We start from the raw sequence: 20,967 nt of genomic DNA on the forward strand, positions 1-20,967 counted from the left end.
CCTTTTCGATTTCCTTCCTATTCTTTCTTTGCAGGAGCTGTCAAGTGCAATCAAACAATAAAAAAAAAAAAAAATCGCAGCTTGGAGGTTTCAGAATCGCACACACACACACAGCTTTACACAGTCTTTAGTGACGAGTCAAATGAGCATATCAAACCACTCTCATACAAAACTCCTACCTACATTATTCACTGACATCTTCTCCCTTGTTTCACGGGTGGTAGCGTAGTTACCTGTTCCTTTGACACATGACATCTCCCCTTCCTCCCATCAACCTGCCTGCTGAATTTGACAGGCTCTTTAAAAGGTCTCTGTGAGTTGTGTTTTGATCATTAGCACCCCATTTGTCAAAAAGAATATGATATGCATATTCTAAAAAGAACTTGGGGAAAAGCTGAACCACATGCTCTTCTCTCTGGAGCAAGTTTCCTGTTCTTGTTGTGGAACCAGCTACTCAGATTTAGTATACTCAGTGTGTTGGCATCACACATGAACTTTCAGACACACTGCAAATGTCTATGCAAAGACTCCAATCCATGTTTCTTGGAGTTTGCACTGTCACCTCCATTAGGATTGACTATGGAAGACTGAAGAGCCAATCGCCTCTTGTCAATGTCTGTGCTGATTTTTTTATTGGGTGATGGGCCAAAAAGTATTTCTTAAATTGTATAGAAACTGTAATAAGTCTTCTGTGACAATGCACTGGTAACATCATTATTATGTGTATTACATTTAGAAGTAGAATATAAAAACAGCCTGAGCTCTGATTCCTCCAGTGTATCTTCTGTATGTTGGTACCTTCACACATGTGACAGAAAGCTCCTCCTGCTGTCTGCTCACTACTCTTCCAAACTGCTGTCAAGTCACGTTCTGGGAAAGGAACTTTTAACTAGGCAGGAATAAAATGATGAACGTGATGTTAATCCAAATGAGAAACTGCACATCTTGTAAAATAAACAGACAATGTTTTTTTTTCCTGATGAAAGCTTCGCATTGTGCACTGTGAGGAAAGTTAATGGTATGGAAAAGCTTCAATTCTGATAATTAAATATTATCTCTCTACTTTAGTGGAACTAACACTGAGCTGCTGTTTTGTTGTGGAATTCATCATCAGACTGAGCCGATCCAGAGCTGTCAACTGACATCGCTTTTTGTCACACTTTGAGAAGTTGAGAGTCTGCGTCAGTGTAATCCAACTGACGACACAGCTAACTCCAGGGGCCTTTTTCACAGCAGACATTTTGACTTGTCTGGAAAAACACCTGTGTTACTAATAACATTAATGTTGGCTCCATTATGTTCAAGTGTCCCAGTGAGCCATGACAGTGTGACACATTACCAAGAGTCAGACCCTGAAACCAAAGCAGCTAAATGGAATTAAGCCATCATTAATTTTATTATTTCCACCTGTGCTTACCCTACTGTGATTCGTCTTCCATAAAAGAGGTTCAGGTGGTAGTGTGCCGACATCATAGATGAGCCCCAAGGTAGCCCGATCATTTCAGACAATGGCAATCAAACACAATGATGATAGAACGATCTGAAAATATAGATGATTGCCCCAACTTAACTTTTATCCCCTGTCCGTTGCTACTATGCATATTTGAACACTAGCCCTTATCCATTTTGCCCCCTACTTTTCTGCAAAGCACTTGTGATAAAGCTGAGCTGTATGCTAGGCCAGCTTAGAAACATCTGGTCCATGGGCTTCACATGTGAAAATGGCCATGGCCTGGTTTAAGTACAATCCACATGAATACATGCCTATTCAACTGGGGGTCTGCAGGCACACACAAGCTAAAATGGAAGATGTTGTCTGTATGTAGTCTAACTGTTTACAAACTGTTTAGCTTAGTTTGCCACATATATCAAATACACCAGAGGCAGCCTACCTGCAGACAGTAAATCACCTTAGCAGAGGGGGGACAGAGGAGAGGAGGGGGAACTGACAGTTACCGATGCCTGCGTTCTTCATTTTTTAATAACATTTACTTCACTCAGTATTGACAGGAATAATATTCATTTTGACATGTTAGATTTGTTTCCAGTGATACTGAGTTGATATGTGACTTTGTTGTTGTAAACATGACTGCTGCTGCCATGGCCTGTATAAAACTATGTGTATTCCTTAACACTTGACCTCAAAGCAAAACATCATGAGGTGACGTGTGTGCATGTGTCTGTGTTGCATTTGTTTAAAATTTATATAATCAAAAGCTAAAAAAAAAAAAAGGTTCTGAATAGGCTGCTCGCTGCTGAAAATGTCTGGCCCATCAGCATTTCCTGGTTTTACAATCCAGCCCAATTGAATCTGTAATTTGAACAGTCCTGTGTTACATTGTTTGCTATAGCCAGAGTGTGGCTGATTGAGAGAGAGTCACAATGGATGTGCTGAGAGCAGACAGCTGTTGGCGATCAGAGAAAAGTATTCGTGTGCTTCCTGATTATGGTCTGGTACGAACGGTTAATAATGTGTTTACAATGACGTTTCGAGGTTTTTAAACTATTTTTAGAGTGTTAGAGCCAAAGTCAGTATGCACTTTAGTTAGTGTGATTTGTTACTGTAACTGACTGGAGATCAGTAAGATTCATTTAATATTCTACTGTGATTGAATTTTTTTTGCAACTCAATAGCTAAATAAAGATGTGTTATTCATATCAATTCATGCACCATCCCTCCATTTTCTAACCGCTTATCCTCTTGAGGGTCGCGGGGGGGCTGGAGTCTAACCCACTGGGTGAGAGGCAGGGTACACCCTGGACAGTTCACCAGACTATCACAGGGCTGACACACAGAGACAGACAACCATTCACACTTACATTCACACCTACAGCCAATTTAGAGTCACCAATTAACCTGCATGTCTTTGGACTGTGGGAGGAAGCCGGAGTACCCGGAGAAAACCCACGCTGACACGGGGAGAACATGCAAACTCCACGAAGGGCTCCCGCACCCGGGATCGGACCAGGAACCCTCCTGCTGTGAGGCGACAGTGCTAACCACCACTCCACCGTGCCGTCCTAATTCATGCACCAATTCATCTCATTTCATCATTACACATATGTCTGGCCTATATGACAAAGCAGTTTTATACTGATAACTGTATCCAATGTTGTCCAAATGAATGATTATTGTGCATAGTGAGTAATACAGAAGATAAGAAACTTTTTTTTTTTTAAATCACAAACTGAATTGCAATACTGGTCTAAAAAAATTGCAATTAGATTATTTTCCCACATCTTTCAGCCCTGCGGTATGCAATATGTATACTACTCATCTGATGATGAAAAATCTTAACAACATGGGTTTATTACAGAGAACCATTATGAAGACTTACAAGATGACATTTTATATACACATCCTCAGGCTAATGTGGATCGTGTATCTGAACCTGTCTAGCATAGAAGTATAATCATTACTGGATTTGCTGTCGGCATGAGCATTTCATTTTATAAACATTAAAAACACTATGTAAAGCCAGCGTTTCAGCCACTCGTTAGAGGCATTTGATGAAAATGACAATGAGCAAAACACCTGCAAGCACATTTAGCATGCCAAAAGTTCAGCCTCATTGAATCATCAGAACATAATCTCCTCACCAAACTACCATTATGCAAATGTGATTAAAAATCATAGCACCTGCAGTAATGGAAACATTTTTTTTGTAATATCCTCTAGCTTTAAAATATGGACCACATAACTCCAGGACACATTTTTTCTGTTAGTGACTCATCTAAAATTCAACCACTATTTCTATTACTTGGTGGATATTTCATCCAGTATATTACTCTCATCAACATGCTGATGTTGCGGCAACTGGGCGCTAAGCGTCATGGCCAAGAGCGATCTTTTAATAATTCAGAGTGTTTCTCATTCACAATCTGCAGGATTGTGGCAAACTGTTGTGGTGCATCAACCGCAACCTGTCAGCCACAGAGGTGTGATGAGCATTAGATTTGCCTCTGGCAGATGGTTTGTTATGGAAGTAAAGGGTGTGAGGAGAAACACCTGGGACAACTTTCTGACTAACACAGACTGGGAAATATGCAAATCAAACTGCAATCGTTCGGCACAAAATGCAGTCGGGCACTGTGGTTATTATTTATTTTTCATATACACAATATAACAAAAGGTCTATTTCATATTTTCCAGAAATCTTTCAGCCGATACAAAATGCCCATCAAATTTCATTAGTGCATTTGTTCAGTGTTTACAAGTGGCCTGATTGGTTCATACTGGCATCGTGGCAGGCAGCTGGGCTCTAAACATTGTGACCAGGAATGTCAATGACCTGCCTGCAGCTAATGGTCCATGCTGTAATGAAACTTGGAAGATACTGACTGATTCCCTACACACCTCCCACTGCTCTAATTTCAGACACACCGATTTTGGTTTGTCTCCCTTCATTAGTCCTTGGCCCTGACCAGGCATCATGAATAAGCCTGTTACAAAAAGGTGTGAGACATTTAGTCTGAGAGAGCTTGGTACAGTAATCATGGCTTTGGAGAAAAAGGAGAAATAAAAAAGAAAAAAAGATGAAATAGGTGAACTGCAACAACAAGAGTGCATGGGTACAATATCTGTGTTTGTGTATCTGTATACCATATAAGTGTAAAGACGGATGATAAATGTCAGCAAATCAGTGGGTGCCAATTACTGTATATAAGAATGGACAACATATTTACATTTCCTCCCACTGCACAAAAACAAGATCTAAATATCCCAGACATGGGTACTGCTGTCTCGCACTGGTGACATTGTTTGGAGCCAGAGACTGTGCAGTAGTGATCAGTAAGCAGAGCCACGCGTACACACTCATTCCACCCAATTGCAGGCAGCGCTATTGACTACAAGTACACCAACTGAAACATACAGCTGTCAATCATGACATCACATCCCCTTTTTATAGCATCACATAAGTAATATGAGCAAACTTATCAGAGAAATTAACACTTATATGAGTATAAAGGAGGCAGGTGACTGACAACATAAGAATGACATAACAAAAAAGGAAATTCATGAGAGATGCGGGAAAATGTAAATAGGATATACATTTGAAAGAAGAATCTAATTATTAAAAGTTAAAGGAAAGCTGAGTGATGACAGAGAGTCACAACTTGAAAAGTTGTGGATGCACTGAGCCATACTGAGGCTGGCTCTTAATAAAGTACATAAAAGTGATATAAGAAAGTATGCTTGATATATCAGGTTACACTCTATTTCTTTTTTAGGGCCCACAGAAGAAAATGCTGATATGGGACGAATGCCCAGAAAATCCCCTAAAGCATCCAAAATGAAAACCCGAGGTCGATGCCCTGCCAGAAGAAGGTCCAGTGCAGTTAGCTACTTAAAATTAATTGTCAAAGAGAGAGCTAAAATGGTGCTAATGCTAACTCACCATGTGCACTCAGCATATTCTCGGGATCTGTAGTGTACTGAGGACAATAAACTTTAGCAGATAAGTACTGCGAGGGAATTGTTAAAGCTGGGAGGTTCATTAGAATGCATGCACAAGTTTAACTCAAGTTTGTGTGGGCTGGAACTTTTACATAGAGGAGCACTGCGTAAGCATAACAGAGATTCAACTGCTGACAAAATAGCAATAATGAAAACAGAAAATGGCTATTCTCCTGTTCTGTTTTGGCTTCTCCTCTATAGGCTGCTTGTCTTGTAATCATCCCTTCCTTGCTTTCCCTGACTAACTCTCTGGAGTCTACCCTGTATACCATATCCCAGACAGGTCCTGCAATGTCCTGCCTCCCCCCTCCTCAACATCTGTTCCCCGTCCTTGCCTTGTGCCAGGGGCAGCTACCCGCCAAGACACCCATACCAACAGCTCTGTCGCTGCCTGCCAAGCATCTGATCAAAGGGGACAGCTGTCGAACGGATCTGCATGCCAGCCAGCGTTGATGCATGAATGAGAAACGGGCAGAGGAAGGGAAAAAATAAACATCCAGCACCATCAGCACCACCACCCTATCCAGAAAAATGGGTTGGATGGTTGATTGGTGGACAGCTGAGGCCATACGGCCAAAGCCTGGAGGAATCGTCGTAGTCTGTTTTTACCCACAGCAAAGAGAATTAGCAGATCACAGATGGTGATGCTCAGAAGAATATAAGAACAAGAGGACAGGGCAATTAAATAGATTAGATATTGTCTATTATCCTGTGAGAGTCTCATATAGACAGGATGAGAGAGCCTGTAGTGAGGTCTACTCTGCATGTAGAGCAAAATACTGGCAGGGTCAGGGTAAACCTGTGATTGCCAATGAGGTCACCTACACTAAAAAGGAGGCACTGGGGGAAATGGTGGAACAGGGGAAACCCTTGATGATTCAGTGTGTGTTTAAATAAACAGAGAATAGAGGGATTTAAGATATTAATTGCATCAGATGTTTGGTTAAGCTCTTTATGAGGGCCCCAAATTTTTGAGCTCAGCCCCTTATAGGCACCCAAGAGGTTACTTGCTTAGTTACTTACTTGTGCATGTATGTGTTGGTCTGGTCTTCAACACTTTGCAGTAAAATCTGTGTCGTCTGAAGTCTGGAGTTGAGGGAAACAAGGCCCACTGCTGTCTTGCCACCTGGTTGAGTTTGCTCTAAATAAAATTAATTAACAAAACAGTGTCAGAGACTGGGTTTACATGCTCCTAGCTAACCGAGCTAACATGGTCTAAATTAAATTAATTAATCAAATATTTAGCTGTCAATTAATCAATCTAATGGAACAAATGAATTGCCACAAGACAATTACAAATGACAAATGGCTTATATGGCATCAACATGTCTTAAAAGTAATAATTTCACCGTGTACCAGTGGCTTATTTTATTCTTTGCAATAAAACTGAATCTTACCAATAGATGTAAAGATAAACATAGAAGAACGTGTGTAAACAAGAACCTCCTGCCACACCAGAAGCTCTCTGAAGATGTAATTAGCCACAGCTGTGTCATTGTGTCAGCATGCTCATAATGACAGTGCTGACATTCATATTCTGAGGATTATAACAGTCTGTATAAAATGTTTCAACAGTCACCCAACAGTTGCAGGGATAATCCAGTCTGGACCAAAATGGTAGCTAAACCAACTGACACTGTCACCCTTAGAGCCACAGATATGGTTAAAAACATGAAAACGAAACTCGAGTAACAGTTACAAAAGAGTAGGGGGGACTCATACACTTAAAACTGGCTGCTGAAAATGGAAAATAAGGCTCTGGCACACATTTGAAGAAAAAATACATGAGGATGTTGACTGTTAATGTTAACATAGTGAACACTGACGTTAGCCGTTAGCTTATCTTCGAACAAGAGCCACAGATATGGCTTAAACATGAAAATGAAACTGCAGCAACAATTAACAGTTACAAAAGCGTAGGAGGGACTCATATACATAAATTTAACTTACTGGTATAGGGCTCCGAGCTTCTGGGCTTCACACCTTTAAAGAAAAAATACATGCTAACCGTTAACGTTACCTAGTTGACGTTAATGTCAGCCGTTAGCTTATGTTCAAACTAGCCTTAGCATGTTATAACAAAATGCTGTGACATTACTGAACAAATAAACTTTAAATTAAACAACAGTAGTACACCACACTTTGGACAGCTGGAATAAATTGTATAGCACTTTTCAACACTTTTACCTTCTTCTTTCTTCAGAAAAACATCCAACTATCAGCAGGGAATGGCGCAGAGTACCAGTGACTTCTGTTGATTGAGTCCAGAGTAACGGTCGCAAATTTAGCCGAATATTTCAGTTACTAAGTATTCATACACTTATGGTAAGAATTTAAAAACGCGAGCTCTCCGAATGTAAGGGGGAAACAATGCAACACACAAGGCGAAAAAACACCGTCTGGCAAATAATTAAAACCGTATTTCATCCAACTTGGAGGACTACTTCCATGTACCGTTGACCAATAACAGCATCCAAGATGGCGCAGGTTTCTTGAGCACCGGTTGGTTGGCGGGCGGTTGGGCAGCACTGACCTCAGTGGACGGAAGCTGCACCGCAACAATATAGTTGATACAACAAGTAGTTCCGACCAGGTCATTACATATCACTCCGCCTAACAGGTGTTCTAATCCATTGATTACATCAACGGCCATAAACTGCCTTCACCCAAGGCTGATAGCAGACATTTACTGAATCAAATATGTTTCATGTCACCTCCTAGGGGAGAAATGTGATGTATTAACTGATTTATTGTTTTAATTTCCCATCCAACCATTGTAAGGGAAGGGAACCGCTCACAGACAGACTGGGAGCTAATTACTTATTCAAATACCATTAATATGTTAAAAACATATGCAGCAGGGTACACAAACACATTTATGTGATTTAAGCAGCTGTCTCTGCAGATTAAGCTTCACTAGACAATAAAGAAACACTTGTGGCATAAACACCACAAGGGGTCTCTGCAGGAGGTTATCATTGAAATGACTTAAACCTTTTGCTGACGCATAAATTGAAAACCACAGGTGACTGTTTAATTTCTGTCATTTCTGTCAGGCTTTATGCACAGCTTGCACTCAATAGCTAGCTAAATTGAATTAAATGAACGATCAAATTAGAGCTGCAACGATCAGTCACTGAATTGATTACTCAATCAAAAGTAAATTAATGACTAACTATTTTGATAATCAATTCATCATTTCCGTCATTCTTCAAGAAGAAATGTCAAACATTTGATGATTTCTGCTTCTTAAATGTGAGAATTTGTTGCTTTTCTTTGTCATTTATTACAGTAACTTTGGGTTCTATTGGTTGGACAGAAGAAGCAAACCGAAGACATCACTTTGGGAAATTGATATGAGCATTTTTCACTTCCTTTGACATTTTATAAACTAAACAATTAATCATTTATCGTGAAAATAATCAGCAGATTAATCAATGATGAAAGCAATGTTTAGTTGCAACCTTAAAACAAATCATAATCTGTTGTCGCTTATTACTGTTAACTGATAAATGGTGCTTTTAGAAGTCTTGTATGAAAGCAAATATCACACTTGAGGTCGTGCTATTGTACTGAATATCATCATGGCTGTGATTATCTTCAGCATTTGGCTGCTACATCAGAATCACAGCCATTATTGTATTCAGAAGGCTACAACAGCACTCCCTCGAGTGTGATTTTGCTTAATTAAGTCTTACTAATTAGCCCCATGCTGGACATAATGGATGTGTATGTATAGGATTCAGAGTTGTACCACTTGACATGAACAATGCATAAATAAAACTTGGTAGATAAACCTTTTGATGGATAAATAAACCTAAATAAATAGACCTTTTATTAAGAAATGTCCATCCTTGAGACCTCCTTGTAGTGCTTGCAGTGCTCAGATGAAGGGACATTTATACATTAACCGGGCAACTCCATCTGCTGAGGAATGAATATGACTGAACGCTCCACAGCAATCGAGATTATTTTGTCTACTGCTGTTTCCATGGTCAGAAATAAAGTTTCAGTCTCAACTTTTTAGACAACGTGGGCAACAGAAAGTCGTCAGAGGGGCTAAGATAAATGGACAGTCTTTTACAATTTGTCAGCGTCATCTGCTGATGCAATTTAAGCTCCCAGACAGTTACTAAATAGACATTGGGTTAAGATTATTTTGTCAACTTTTTGATTTAGGTTACAGCAGAGCTTAGTGTGCCCTCAAGCAAAACATCACATTTTTCGCTTCAGTGAAGTTGCCTCATCGCCTAATCCGTCACCCATTCAACAGTTTTGTTTGTTGGTGTGTAATGAGCATTACAGCCACATGAGGCTGCTATGGCTGATTAAGACTGAGGACATGGCTTGCAGGATGCTGTTGATTAGAGTTCCCCAAGGTTGAATCTTCCATGTCAACAAGCATCTTGCACTTCCTACCAGCTCCGGGGGCTGCACTGCTGTGTAGCAGAGACCGACCTTTGACCTCCATTTGGAGTGCAAGAGAATTTCACTCGCATTGTTGTCACATAATTATTGCAACATCCACTAAATGAATTGTGTTCTCCTTGAACTGCAGAATATTAATCTTTGCTCAGCCTAGCAAGCAGACTGCACCTCACTGGAGCTTGACAGTCTAATGTGCTAAGTCACAGGGAGCTGCGTCTGAGCAGGATTAATAGACTTTGCAAAGATTGCTGATATCTTATGCAATCTTGTTTGACCAAATTTCATATAAGCACATTAGACTGTTAAAGTAATGAAACCAAATCCTCCTCCACATATAGCCTAATTTTCACATTAATATTAATAACAATACTGATGCAGTTCTTTATGTAATAGGCTCCAGTAAGGAATAAGTCCCACCTCTCCCTTGTGTGCCAGTTTGTTACTTAAGAAACTTCTTTGCCCTTACAAACAAGCTGATTCCTGCAGTGCATTACAGAAATGGGAGTGGTAGACTAATTAAAGCACCTCAGGGAGCCCAGAGGATGTGAGTCAGAATATAGTAGCCCCAGATCCAATTAGGGTGCACTACCACTTGGCTACTGTTGCATTATTGAAGCGTGTTCTGCAACAACTGGACCATAGATGATAGGGAGTGCTATTAAGACAAAACCTGGCATTGAGAAGTACTGCTTTTAAATGGTGTCGAATTTGCACATGTCACAACAAAAATAAATATGGCAGCGACCTGGGGATTGAGATGTTAGTGATCTTTTCTTTTGAACTATGATTTATGCAGTTAAAGGAAGGACACAACCCATTTGAATGTGGTGTGATCTAATAACTGCAGCCTTAAGAGAACAGACAACCTCCTGTTGGGATGAAATTAAGTCTGACAGGTTGCTAAAACTAGCAGACTTTACAGCATAAAATGACTCGTGTGGTCATATTTGATTTATACCCAGCAATAAGCGACAGCACGGCCGAGTCAGGCCAAGGTAAATGTCTTTAACTGAACATCACACAACCTTTAAAAATAACTAATGAATGCAGCCACGAGAGCACAATGCTGCTCATATGAAAATAAATGTTTGAAGGGCAGGAGTAAAAGGAGACGAGGCTAATTACCTTTCATCATTCATTTGGAGTTTTCAGTTACAGCTCAGCGTGCCCGCTGTATGATCAATTCATTTCATATTATAATAATGCTACAATCCTGCTGGATGACACTGAGGAGTTGGCAGTAATGAGGCCTGTATTTCTGAAAAGCAGGTGTGGGTGGTTTTAAATGCAAGGCGAGTGCTGCGTATGAAAACACTTAAAGTAGTGGGGTGAATTTCTGATGAGTGTTTATTCAGTTCTTTGAAGTGATTCATCCATATTACCTTTAAATATTTACAGCCTCAATCCACCTTTACAGTCCTAACAATTAAACTAAAGAGGTATTTCACTGCCAGAGAGATGGTCTTTTCATATAACTGAGCTGTCTATGCAGTAGGAAGATGCAAATACTTTTTAAATTGGTGCTATATGACCAGAGTAAACAGAGAGAGGGGGGCTGTGGCTTTTGCCTTTGCTCAAGAGGTAGAAAACCTACAACTACAAGAATGCACTGCACCACACTGGACAATTAAACACTCCTGCTGGTGGGTGATGTAATGCAAGCCTGTCCATTATGACATAGGAAACAATATGGCGGCTAGCTGGTAAGTATGCCCCAGACGTCAGTAAATCAGTGGATACCTTTTCTAGAGTGTCACAACCTCCGCAAGATGACTAATTTCACTATCAGTATTTCATCCATCCTGTCTGATACCACTTACAAAGTCTAGAAAAGCCACACGATAAAATCACTTTTAGCGGGAGGCTAAGCTGCAAGTTAGCTGCTCAGCTCACAAGTCTCAATTGCACTTGCTCTGTTGGAAAATGCCTGTAATTTAACACTATACCTGGAGAAGCTGAACTTTTTGGCTTGATGCGCCACATCTATGCTCATAGCAAACAATTTTTAATTACAGTTAAACATAAGCTAAACTACAGTATGTTACTGAAAACGTTTAAGGCGAGGAATATACAATGCAGTAATAGATTCATGGTTCATATTTGATCAGCACTGCTTAGTTTTACTGTTTGACCTCAGTTTTTCCAGCCTCTATTACTTTTCTTTTTTTTTTTGTTCTTTTTTAAGATTATTTTTGTGGTCTTTTTGCCTTTAATGACAGGACAGTGAGTGAAATGGGGAGACAGAGAGAGAGTAGTGACTGACATGCAGCAAAGGGCCGCGAGCCAGATTTGAACCCGCAGCCGCTGCAGCGAGGCAATGCCTCTGTACATGGGGCGCCAGCACTATCCACTACACTACCGACACCCCCTATCCTCTATTTCTACAATACAGGAAACAGTATGCACCCACTTCCTGTTCACAAGCTCTCATATTACANGAACCCGCAGCCGCTGCAGCGAGGCAATGCCTCTGTACATGGGGCGCCAGCACTATCCACTACACTACTGACACCCCCTATCCTCTATTACACAATACAGGAAACAGTATGCACCCACTTCCTGTTCACAAGCTCTCATATTACAGCCAAACAGTGCACTAAAACATAATACTGAAGACATTGTAGACGAAAAATAGGCAATACAGTAACAGAAGCTTTATATTTGATCAGCATGGCTTAGTTCTGCAGTTTGATCTGAGTTTAGAGAGCGGAGGGCTTGTCTCTCTCAATCCGCTTCGATACTCTTTGTGTCAGTGGTAGCAGGCATACAAAGATGCAGAAGTACAATCCCTAAGTCGGGCAACAGTCCTAAAAGCCAGCAAAAATCTGCCAGATCAGCCAGTGGATCTGAGCTGAGAGATGAGCAGGGAGATCTGGGCGCTGGTAAGATAGAGGTAAGTTTACCACTGTTCATTTACACATACTACCCAAACATTGGCTGAATCCAAATGTCTGGACTTCACCGCACTTGCAGACTTTGTGGGCGCATACCTGGGAAGTCTGGAATGGACGAAAAAAAACTTACTATGTTAAATAGTTATTGATATTTAGGCCTATTAAAAGGCTACTTGAATTGTGTTGGCTAGAATTAATATTCAGCCACATCATGAAACAGAAATATGTAGAAGTATAGGCTGTAGAGGGACTGAAATGCATTGTATCATTGAAGCCTATCAGGCTGTGCAGTGTAACAAGCCAAAAAAATTGGCCAAGGTCTTCTAATGTAAGTAATACCCAATTTATTGAGCTATAGTCCTGGGCTATAAATGGCTATACATGGGTTTTATATCTTGTTATCTGCAGAGACAGATGAGTTCGTCACTATTCATCAACCTATATGACATATATATGAATATGACAGCAGCAATAGTTGAACATTTCCACGGCAACGAGTAAACAGTCTCGAGGGCTGTCTGTCAACTGCAGTCTGCCTGTCAACTGCAATCTGCCCTCACAGATGACAGTGATGACAGTAAATACGTCACACTACGTACAACTGAAGTCCACGAGGGCTCAGTCTACAAGACCAGAGGGTGGACGTTTGGATTCAGCCATTGTTACAATACAAAGCTGGTTGAAAATCAGCAAAGTAACCCTTCAACAGACAAAGTAAAATAATACTCATAATAATTACAGGAGAGCAGATGCATACTTGTTATAAAAATTTTATTTAGAATAAAACGTAGCCATATTATACGTAGTGTGGTCAATCTATTTTACATACCTCAGGAGAAGCGACACAGTTCTGCCATGGTATGGTTCATCATGACTGGAATCATTAAAATCATCACCAACATCATCATCATTAGTCTACAGTCAGAGGAGGTTATAGTAGTGTTGTTCAGTCTCACAAGTTTTACAGGATAGCATATAGCACAACAACACAACGCAGTGAGGGACCAGTGCTAGAAGGCCAGTGGAAAAACCAACAACAGAAAGTAATACTCGTCAAAACGGGCGGCTAGCTTCAGCAGGCCACAGACCCATTGTGGTACAGTAATAGTAACTTTTTTTTACTTGGTATCTCCTCGTTGCAGTGTACACCAATACAGTAAGCTAAAGCTTAGAATGCTAAACCAGGTTGTTCTTGTTCTGTAAATGATCACAATTGTTTTAAAACAACTTTACAAACCACGAAAACAAAACTGTGTCTATGAGTCTGAGGTAGCAAGGCAATCATGGCTTTCCTCTGATTTCTGAACATATATCTTTAAAAAAAACAACTATTCTACATGATGACAGCGGGCCTCTTACAAACCCAATTTCAGAACAACTGTAGATTTAAATCTTTATTCTCCAAAACCTCTCTCTTTATACAGAATCCCACTTTCATTCATCAACTCTTATCTCTGTCTTCCACACGTGGAATGACAAACTGTATAGGCACAGAAGGGGTAAAGTTTACATTTACAAATCGCAGTTGACACAAAGTCTGCCGGCATATCAATGCTTTAAAGGGGAACTTGACATCAAGCATGCTACGAGATAGATCTTCAAAATAAAACAGATGCTTTAAGAAGTGACGTCTTCAAAACGATCCTTTGGGCCATTAGATGTTATTACTCAGGAACTGTGTGCGCTCCAAAACATGGAAACCTGTGGCTACTTCCATTGACAAATAATTGCAATTGGAGGGTACAAAGCAGTGGAATGACAAAAAATGTAACAGTTTGATTCCCAGTGAGGGCCGAACTTAACAAGAACGAAACACAAATCTCAAACCACCCTCTGAAAAACAAAAACAAAAAAGCATATTTTACTATACAAAGCCCCGTGTCCATATACTCATCTGCATATCTAAACAAATCACTGACAAATGTTGAACCACGTTCAGGTACAATCTACAGTTCATAAAATGTACAGATTGCATAGTACAAGACAAGGTGGTAAAAGTAGTTAAGTTGTCTGGTCCTGTGCGTCTTTGGGATTTAGGGTCGGGGGGGATTGTGTGTTTGGGAATGGTCCTGTCTCCTCCCAACACTTGCTGCGCGCACACACACACACACACTCACATGTGGTGACAGTCCTCACATCACCTGCAAAATAAAGGAACAAACATAAAATCATCATGACAACAAAAATGGTACCTTTTACAACACAATAGTGCAATAGGTGCACGTCTGGGTTCAAGTAGGCCCGCTGGAAGTTAGTAGTCTTGTAGCGGAGCAGATAAATCCGCCTCATTTCTCTTCATCAAGACATCACTGTGTGGAAATATCAGAGGTTCGACCAGAGTAATCGGGTTTGAAAGCTGGTAAATGGACTGCAGTCCCTCAAGCCAGTTACAGTCCATTAGGAGCTCAGTGTGGAGGAAAGGAAGGAGGTGGGTGTGGATGATGCAGGGGAGATTTTACAAAACATCGCTGTCTCCTCAGAAATGGAATTAGGCACTCAAACCTATTCACCCATGCCCTTGCGTGGAAACCAATGGCACGGTGTTTGCCAAGGACAATGAAAAAGAAGAAGTGAAAGGATGACTCAACTAAATACCAGCAAAAGCAGACTGAAGAGACATAAGGAGTTTGGTTCACTTCAATTCAGTGTACTGGATACAAAGTATGTACTGCGGGCATTATAGAGTCTTCAAAACTTTCCTTAAATGAAATTCAGGGGTGTAAAACGCTGAAAGCTGAAAGTTAAAGTGATAGTTTGGATCAATTTAACTGGGGTTGTATGACGTACTTATCCATAGATGGTCAGCGTGCCCCTAGTTTGGAGAAGCAGACAGGAGTATTGCTACAGAAGCTAAGTAATGTACTGCTGTGGATGGAGGCAGCGGCAAATCATATTTTAGCCACCATAAAAAAGTCAATATCAGTTTCAGTTTACGCTATGTTTGAAATATTTTCACCACTTTACCTTGTCGCAGACAGCCCTTTCCTACAGGGAAGTCGTCAACAGCTTTAGTTCCCTATTTATGCTCTTGTTAAAGACAGCAGATTCCACTGACAAAGAGTAATTTTAGCTTATTGCCAAGTAGATTGTTTGTGTTATTGTGTAACTTTGGTGATTCTGAGCTAACGCTTTTAAACGCACAAACAAACCAACTGATTAAAGCAGCAGTTCCTGTTTTCAGTGATGTTAAATTACTGTTTTTCTCAATGGAGTCGTGCTTTGAAGAGGGCGATGTAATGGCTTCATTTAGCGGTTGGACATTACTGTCTGACGGAAACATAAAGGGGAGAGAATATTCTAAATGTAGCATACACTTACACGGATATTTATTTTCTTAGCTGGGCCTTTTTTATGTGGCTAAAATACAGTGCATTTCTTAAGTTTCCTGTCAGTACTCCTGCCTGCTTCTCCAAACTGAGAGCATGCCGACTGCCGTCAACTGTAGATAATACACTGACTATGTATAGTAGTGTCATACAACCCCACTTCAAACGATCCCAACTACCCTTTAAAGCATTATGGGTATCAAAGAGGAAAGTAGAAATTAAAGGGAAAGTTTGTGTCTCCTAGAACAGCCACCGCAGATGGATTCATGTAACAAATAAGCACTTAAACTGGTGTGTAAAGGCATTAGCTGTGTGTGAAGAGAAGAGCCAAGCAGTTTAAAAATACAGTGAGGGACAGAAAAGAATGGTGTGAGCGGAGAAGCACCAGAGTGGGGTAAAAAATTACAGTGGGAAGAGGTCAGTGGCGACTACTTTCACAATACTGCTGTCCCAAAATGCACCTTGGCCTCAGACTGGGGGAATGAGAGGAGCAGCTAATGGCACTCCGGAGAGATCCATTAGCCGTCTCTTTCACACAGGCCTGCAAATGTGCAAGGCTGAGGCAGGTGAAGGCTACATGGAGGGGACTACTTTTGTGGCAGCAGCTGTAATTACCTCTAAAATGTAGCTCTGCTCAAAGTTCTCTCACCTGTACCAATTACTCAAATAGTGACCCGTGAAAGACACACACAGTGGAGCACAAAGGAGCTTCCATGAGGCTGGAAATACAGAGTGATTTATAAAGGTGTTGTGTATCTTAAGGTGCAGAAGAACCTCGTCTTACCTGTGGTCTTGAAGAGAGGCTCGAGGCTGCTGGAGACAAAGCAAAGAGACAACAGAGTAGTTAAACGCTTGAACTCCCAGGTTCATCTCTGTTTTTATAAGTCTACACTAAATTATCAGACTCTCACATATTCATGCACACACTCAGCAATGTGCCGTTCAGTCTCGGTGCCTCGGAGCTGTGCAGGAACCAAATGCTAATAACGTTGAAGCATCTGCCAGATTAGAATGGATTTTTAACTAAAGCCCTCATAGGAGTTTTGACTCTAAAAATTCGAATGCAATTTAAAGTCAGTGAGCTCTAACTCGCTATTCGAACACATTTATTTATTTTCCTATTTGTTTAACGCTGCCAGAGGTAGATATCCTTTCAAATTCTGCAATAAAGAGTAATGAGTGTCTGAGGTTTTCTCTGTCTATATCAAATATCAAAATTAAATGATAATCAGAAAAACCTTGGGGCTATATTTAAAAATCTATGTGTTTGAGAAAGCATTTCATCATAATCAAAACCACAAAGTCACGATGCAGCGGCACCTGCAATGCACAGCACAGACACACTTTTTGAAAAAGCATACTCAATATACCACTCTTCACTGAAATACAGGACAAGAGCTTTTGAATTCATGACTACAGATATGAAAACAGCTGCTCCAGCTGCTATCATTTATACATGACAGCTCACAGTGCACACACACACACACACACACACACATATACATACATACACTCACAAACAAAGCCGGATGATGGTATGAGGTAAAAAAGTGGGATGCAGAGCAGCAGTGTGTGAGGTGGTGGAAGAGGACGGAAAAGGCAGAGGGATCAACAGAGGCAGTGAGAGGAAGTCAAGGAAACAATTAATAGGTGGAGGATTAGTCAAGTAGAAATTGTTGATTATGTTGATTGGATCAGGAAAGTGCCACCGTTTCTCCCCTGCCTCAACTTCCTGTTTCTATTTCAGTTGTAGTTGCTGCATCATACATGCATGGAGACCCTCATAGAAGACATCATATATGTGAAAAGTACTAACTAGGAATGGGAGGATATACAATTTTTTGGTGGTGTACACACTAAGATTTTCAAGTCACAGATCTGCAAATTTAATAGATGCACAAACATCTACAGATTCTGATTTAATATTGTTTTAATGATCTGAAATGTTAGATAATAGCAGTGAAGATTTAAGCTTAGCTGCTTTTTTTAAGATGAAACATTCAGTCCATTAAGCAGTTAATTGGCAGGAAATTAATTGGCAGCTGTCTTGATAACTAATGAATCATTTATGTCATGTTTCAAGCAGAAATGCTGCATAGTCTCTGCTTCCAGATTTTTAAATGTGAGGATTTTCTGCTTCTCTTTCTCATGTATGACTTTGAACTGAATATCTTTGAGTTTTAGACTGTTAAAAGAATAAATACTCATGTGAGGGTGTCATGTTGAATGTTAGGACATGTGGTTGAGAAAAAATGTGATTTTTTTCCCACTTTTTTGGGGGGGGGACTTTGTTTTTGTGATACAAGGAAGGTACAAACTTGCCTAATTCACTCATCTCAAATGCTACACATGAACTTCCCCTGCGAGGGATGAAGTATGAACAGTTAAATGGAGTGACATGCACTATTTTTCTGCTGACCAGCGTCCTTGTGGCGAAACACAAATCTGCCTTCGGAGGCTAGGAAGACACGGTGGGAGTGAGGAGGAGGAGGAAACTTACGACTGCATGCAGGGAAGGAGTTGTTAATCTGCTCCATTACATCTGCCAGGTCAGAGCTGCTGTGGTGGGAGTCCAGCAGCTCATCTGAACACACACACACACACACACACACACACACACACACACATTGAATTTCAGTTACCACAGACACTTTAATACGGTACCAAACCACAAAGAGCAACAAGTTTCCATTTGCAAAGAAACAGCGTGCAAGCAAACATTCAGTGTACCTGCTAAGAAACGCTGTAAAAAGTAGCTCCTGTAATAGTGATTGAATTCCAAGGACAGGTCTTCATATTTCGAGATCAATGGAAGTATGAGTGTTTGTGTCGGAGCGTACAAGTCTTTTTGAGCTTTTTGAGTGTCTCACCTGAGTTTTCAGTAAGTGGCCCTCGATCTTGCACAGTGGGAGAGGACACTCCATTTACCCTTGAGTCCATCTCCGGCTGAGAGAGAGAGAGACACACACACACACACACACACACACAGAGGGAAGAAAGCACACAAAAAAAGAAAACTCCATTATTATAACACAATTATTCCGCTTGGCATCCGCTTGACAAGTTCAAAATTAGCTGTGCTTCACAGCGCCAGGCAGAGACAAGGGAATACCAGAGGGCGGCACAATGAGGCTGTTGTTTTGTGTACAAAAACATTGCTCATAAACACGTCTCTGCCAATGTCCCGACTTCAGTTTAACATGCTACCGTATCAATCACATTCAAAGACCTCAATAGACATTTGAATAGTTAGCTTTTTAGTTTTCTAGCTAAGTACAGAGTTATTTTACTGAGTGAAACAGTAGAAATTCCTGCACTGCCAGCATGAACGATTGACAGTCATGTCATCCAGCCACAAGAGCAGATATTCCTGTGTCCATATAATACATTATACACACTGTGTCCATATCCAAAGCAGCAATATAAGTTTCCTCACTGAGGGAGAAGGCGGGTATTTGTCTTGCCTTTGTAACCACAGGTCTCCTGTCTAACACATTTGGAAATCCATCTCACCCGAGGCTGATATGACTGACATTAATGCAGCTGCCACAGGTGCTGCAGAGTAAGACGGTGAATGCAGATGACCTGCAGTAATCTAGCAATGTTTATATTAACTATGTATTGGATGGCGTCTTGTCTGTGACAGATTGCTTTTTGGTTGGCTTTTTTGGATCACACTGCTATCCACTGTGACTACAGAAAACCTGTCGTGTCCTGGGTATCAATGAAAAGACAAAGGGCAGAATTGCTGTTTTTACCATCTTTTCTTGAGCAGCACTTCGCATCGAGCACTTGATTGGCTGTGAAACACTACAGGAAACAGTAATGTCACCGCTAAAATAAGACAACAAATTGTCATGCCCTCAATCGTTTAAAATTTGGATTCCTCATCGTTGGTTCGGATCCACAGATGAAGTGATGATCATATTTTTTTCATTTTTTTATGATTGAAATTAAGATTCAAGTCATGGCTGATAAGAAAAATCTGATAAAAGCAATTTGTCAAGCACACAAAAAGAGAACTCAATGACAGTAAAAAGCCAAGTTACTTTGAGAAAAAACCTTAACAAAACAGCATCTCTATCGATCAGATACAGATTAGGATTGTGTAACTGACGCACTGTGGACAGCTGATCAATTGGTGAAAACATGCTTTGTTGCTCCGATGCACACTAGCGAGCACTTGATGTCTGGTGACATTTACGGCAGACTCCCACATTCCCTCCAGCTTTTCAGCTGCAAGAAACCGAATCAATGTTGCCTCCCTCCCCTCCCTCGTCACCCCTCTTATTCTTCCTCTCCTTCATCTCCTGGTGCCCCTGGTGCCAGTAAAGGCTAACATGTTGGAAACGTCTCTCGAGCACAGCCACTGTCTTGAGGCTCCTCTTAGAATAGCTAAGGTCAGGGCTTTGGTCAGCCTTCAGGAGTGTGAATTTAGTGCGTGCATCAGGCTGGCTGGATTTATTATTCTGCAGCTCGGCAGTAATGCCTCGGTTGATGGAGAGACATGTTGACATATCATCAGGACTCCGGGGACTTAAATGTCAGAAGACAGAAGTTCTTATTTAGCGTGGGGGCGTTTCAGTGTATGCAGGTAGTTGTGTAAGCGATTAGTGTGTGCATGTATTGTCTTTCGGAATCAGCATCAGACTCACTCTATGAATACAATAAACACACAGGAGAGGATGACATGGTGCAGAAAAAAGCTCATGCTAAACTAAGTACATGCAGGGAAACTTATAGACAGACTTTGACAGAATACTATATACAGCTCTACAACAACAGGCACATCATGCAGTACAGTAAGAAAGTACAGTTTTAAAGTGCTTGCATGTTTAGTTTATGTTATTTTCCACTTTAC

The 20,967-nt window shown here is 40.7% G+C and overlaps 1 protein-coding gene and 1 long non-coding RNA gene across 12 annotated transcripts in view; both read right to left on the reverse strand.

The window, feature by feature from the left end:
• Positions 1-6,481: 6,481 nt before the first annotated feature.
• Positions 6,482-7,813, reverse strand: LOC126399159 (uncharacterized). Its single transcript, XR_007570859.1, has 3 exons — positions 7,646-7,813; positions 7,409-7,441; positions 6,482-6,599 (listed from the first exon to the last, which is right to left on the reverse strand). It is a non-coding gene; the product is annotated as an uncharacterized LOC126399159 (long non-coding RNA).
• Positions 7,814-13,536: 5,723 nt separating this feature from the next.
• The window catches only part of utrn (utrophin), a 242,762-nt gene continuing 235,331 nt past the window's right edge, over positions 13,537-20,967 (reverse strand). For 6 of the 11 annotated variants that reach the window (XM_050059014.1, XM_050059013.1, XM_050059018.1 and 3 more), the window contains 4 exons: positions 18,977-19,052; positions 18,607-18,690; positions 16,891-16,919; positions 13,537-14,921 (listed from right to left, as the gene is read on the reverse strand). In XM_050059014.1, the coding sequence (XP_049914971.1) occupies positions 14,913-14,921; positions 16,891-16,919; positions 18,607-18,690; positions 18,977-19,052 (198 nt within the window). In that variant the 3' untranslated portion in view covers positions 13,537-14,912. The remainder of the gene's footprint in view (positions 14,922-16,890; positions 16,920-18,606; positions 18,691-18,976; positions 19,053-20,967) is intronic. The other 5 variants (XM_050059022.1, XM_050059016.1, XM_050059012.1 and 2 more) reach the window with 3 other exon arrangements.

Source organism: Epinephelus moara, chromosome 12 (genome assembly GCF_006386435.1).
Source record: "Epinephelus moara isolate mb chromosome 12, YSFRI_EMoa_1.0, whole genome shotgun sequence".
Classification (NCBI taxonomy): domain Eukaryota; kingdom Metazoa; phylum Chordata; class Actinopteri; order Perciformes; family Serranidae; genus Epinephelus; species Epinephelus moara.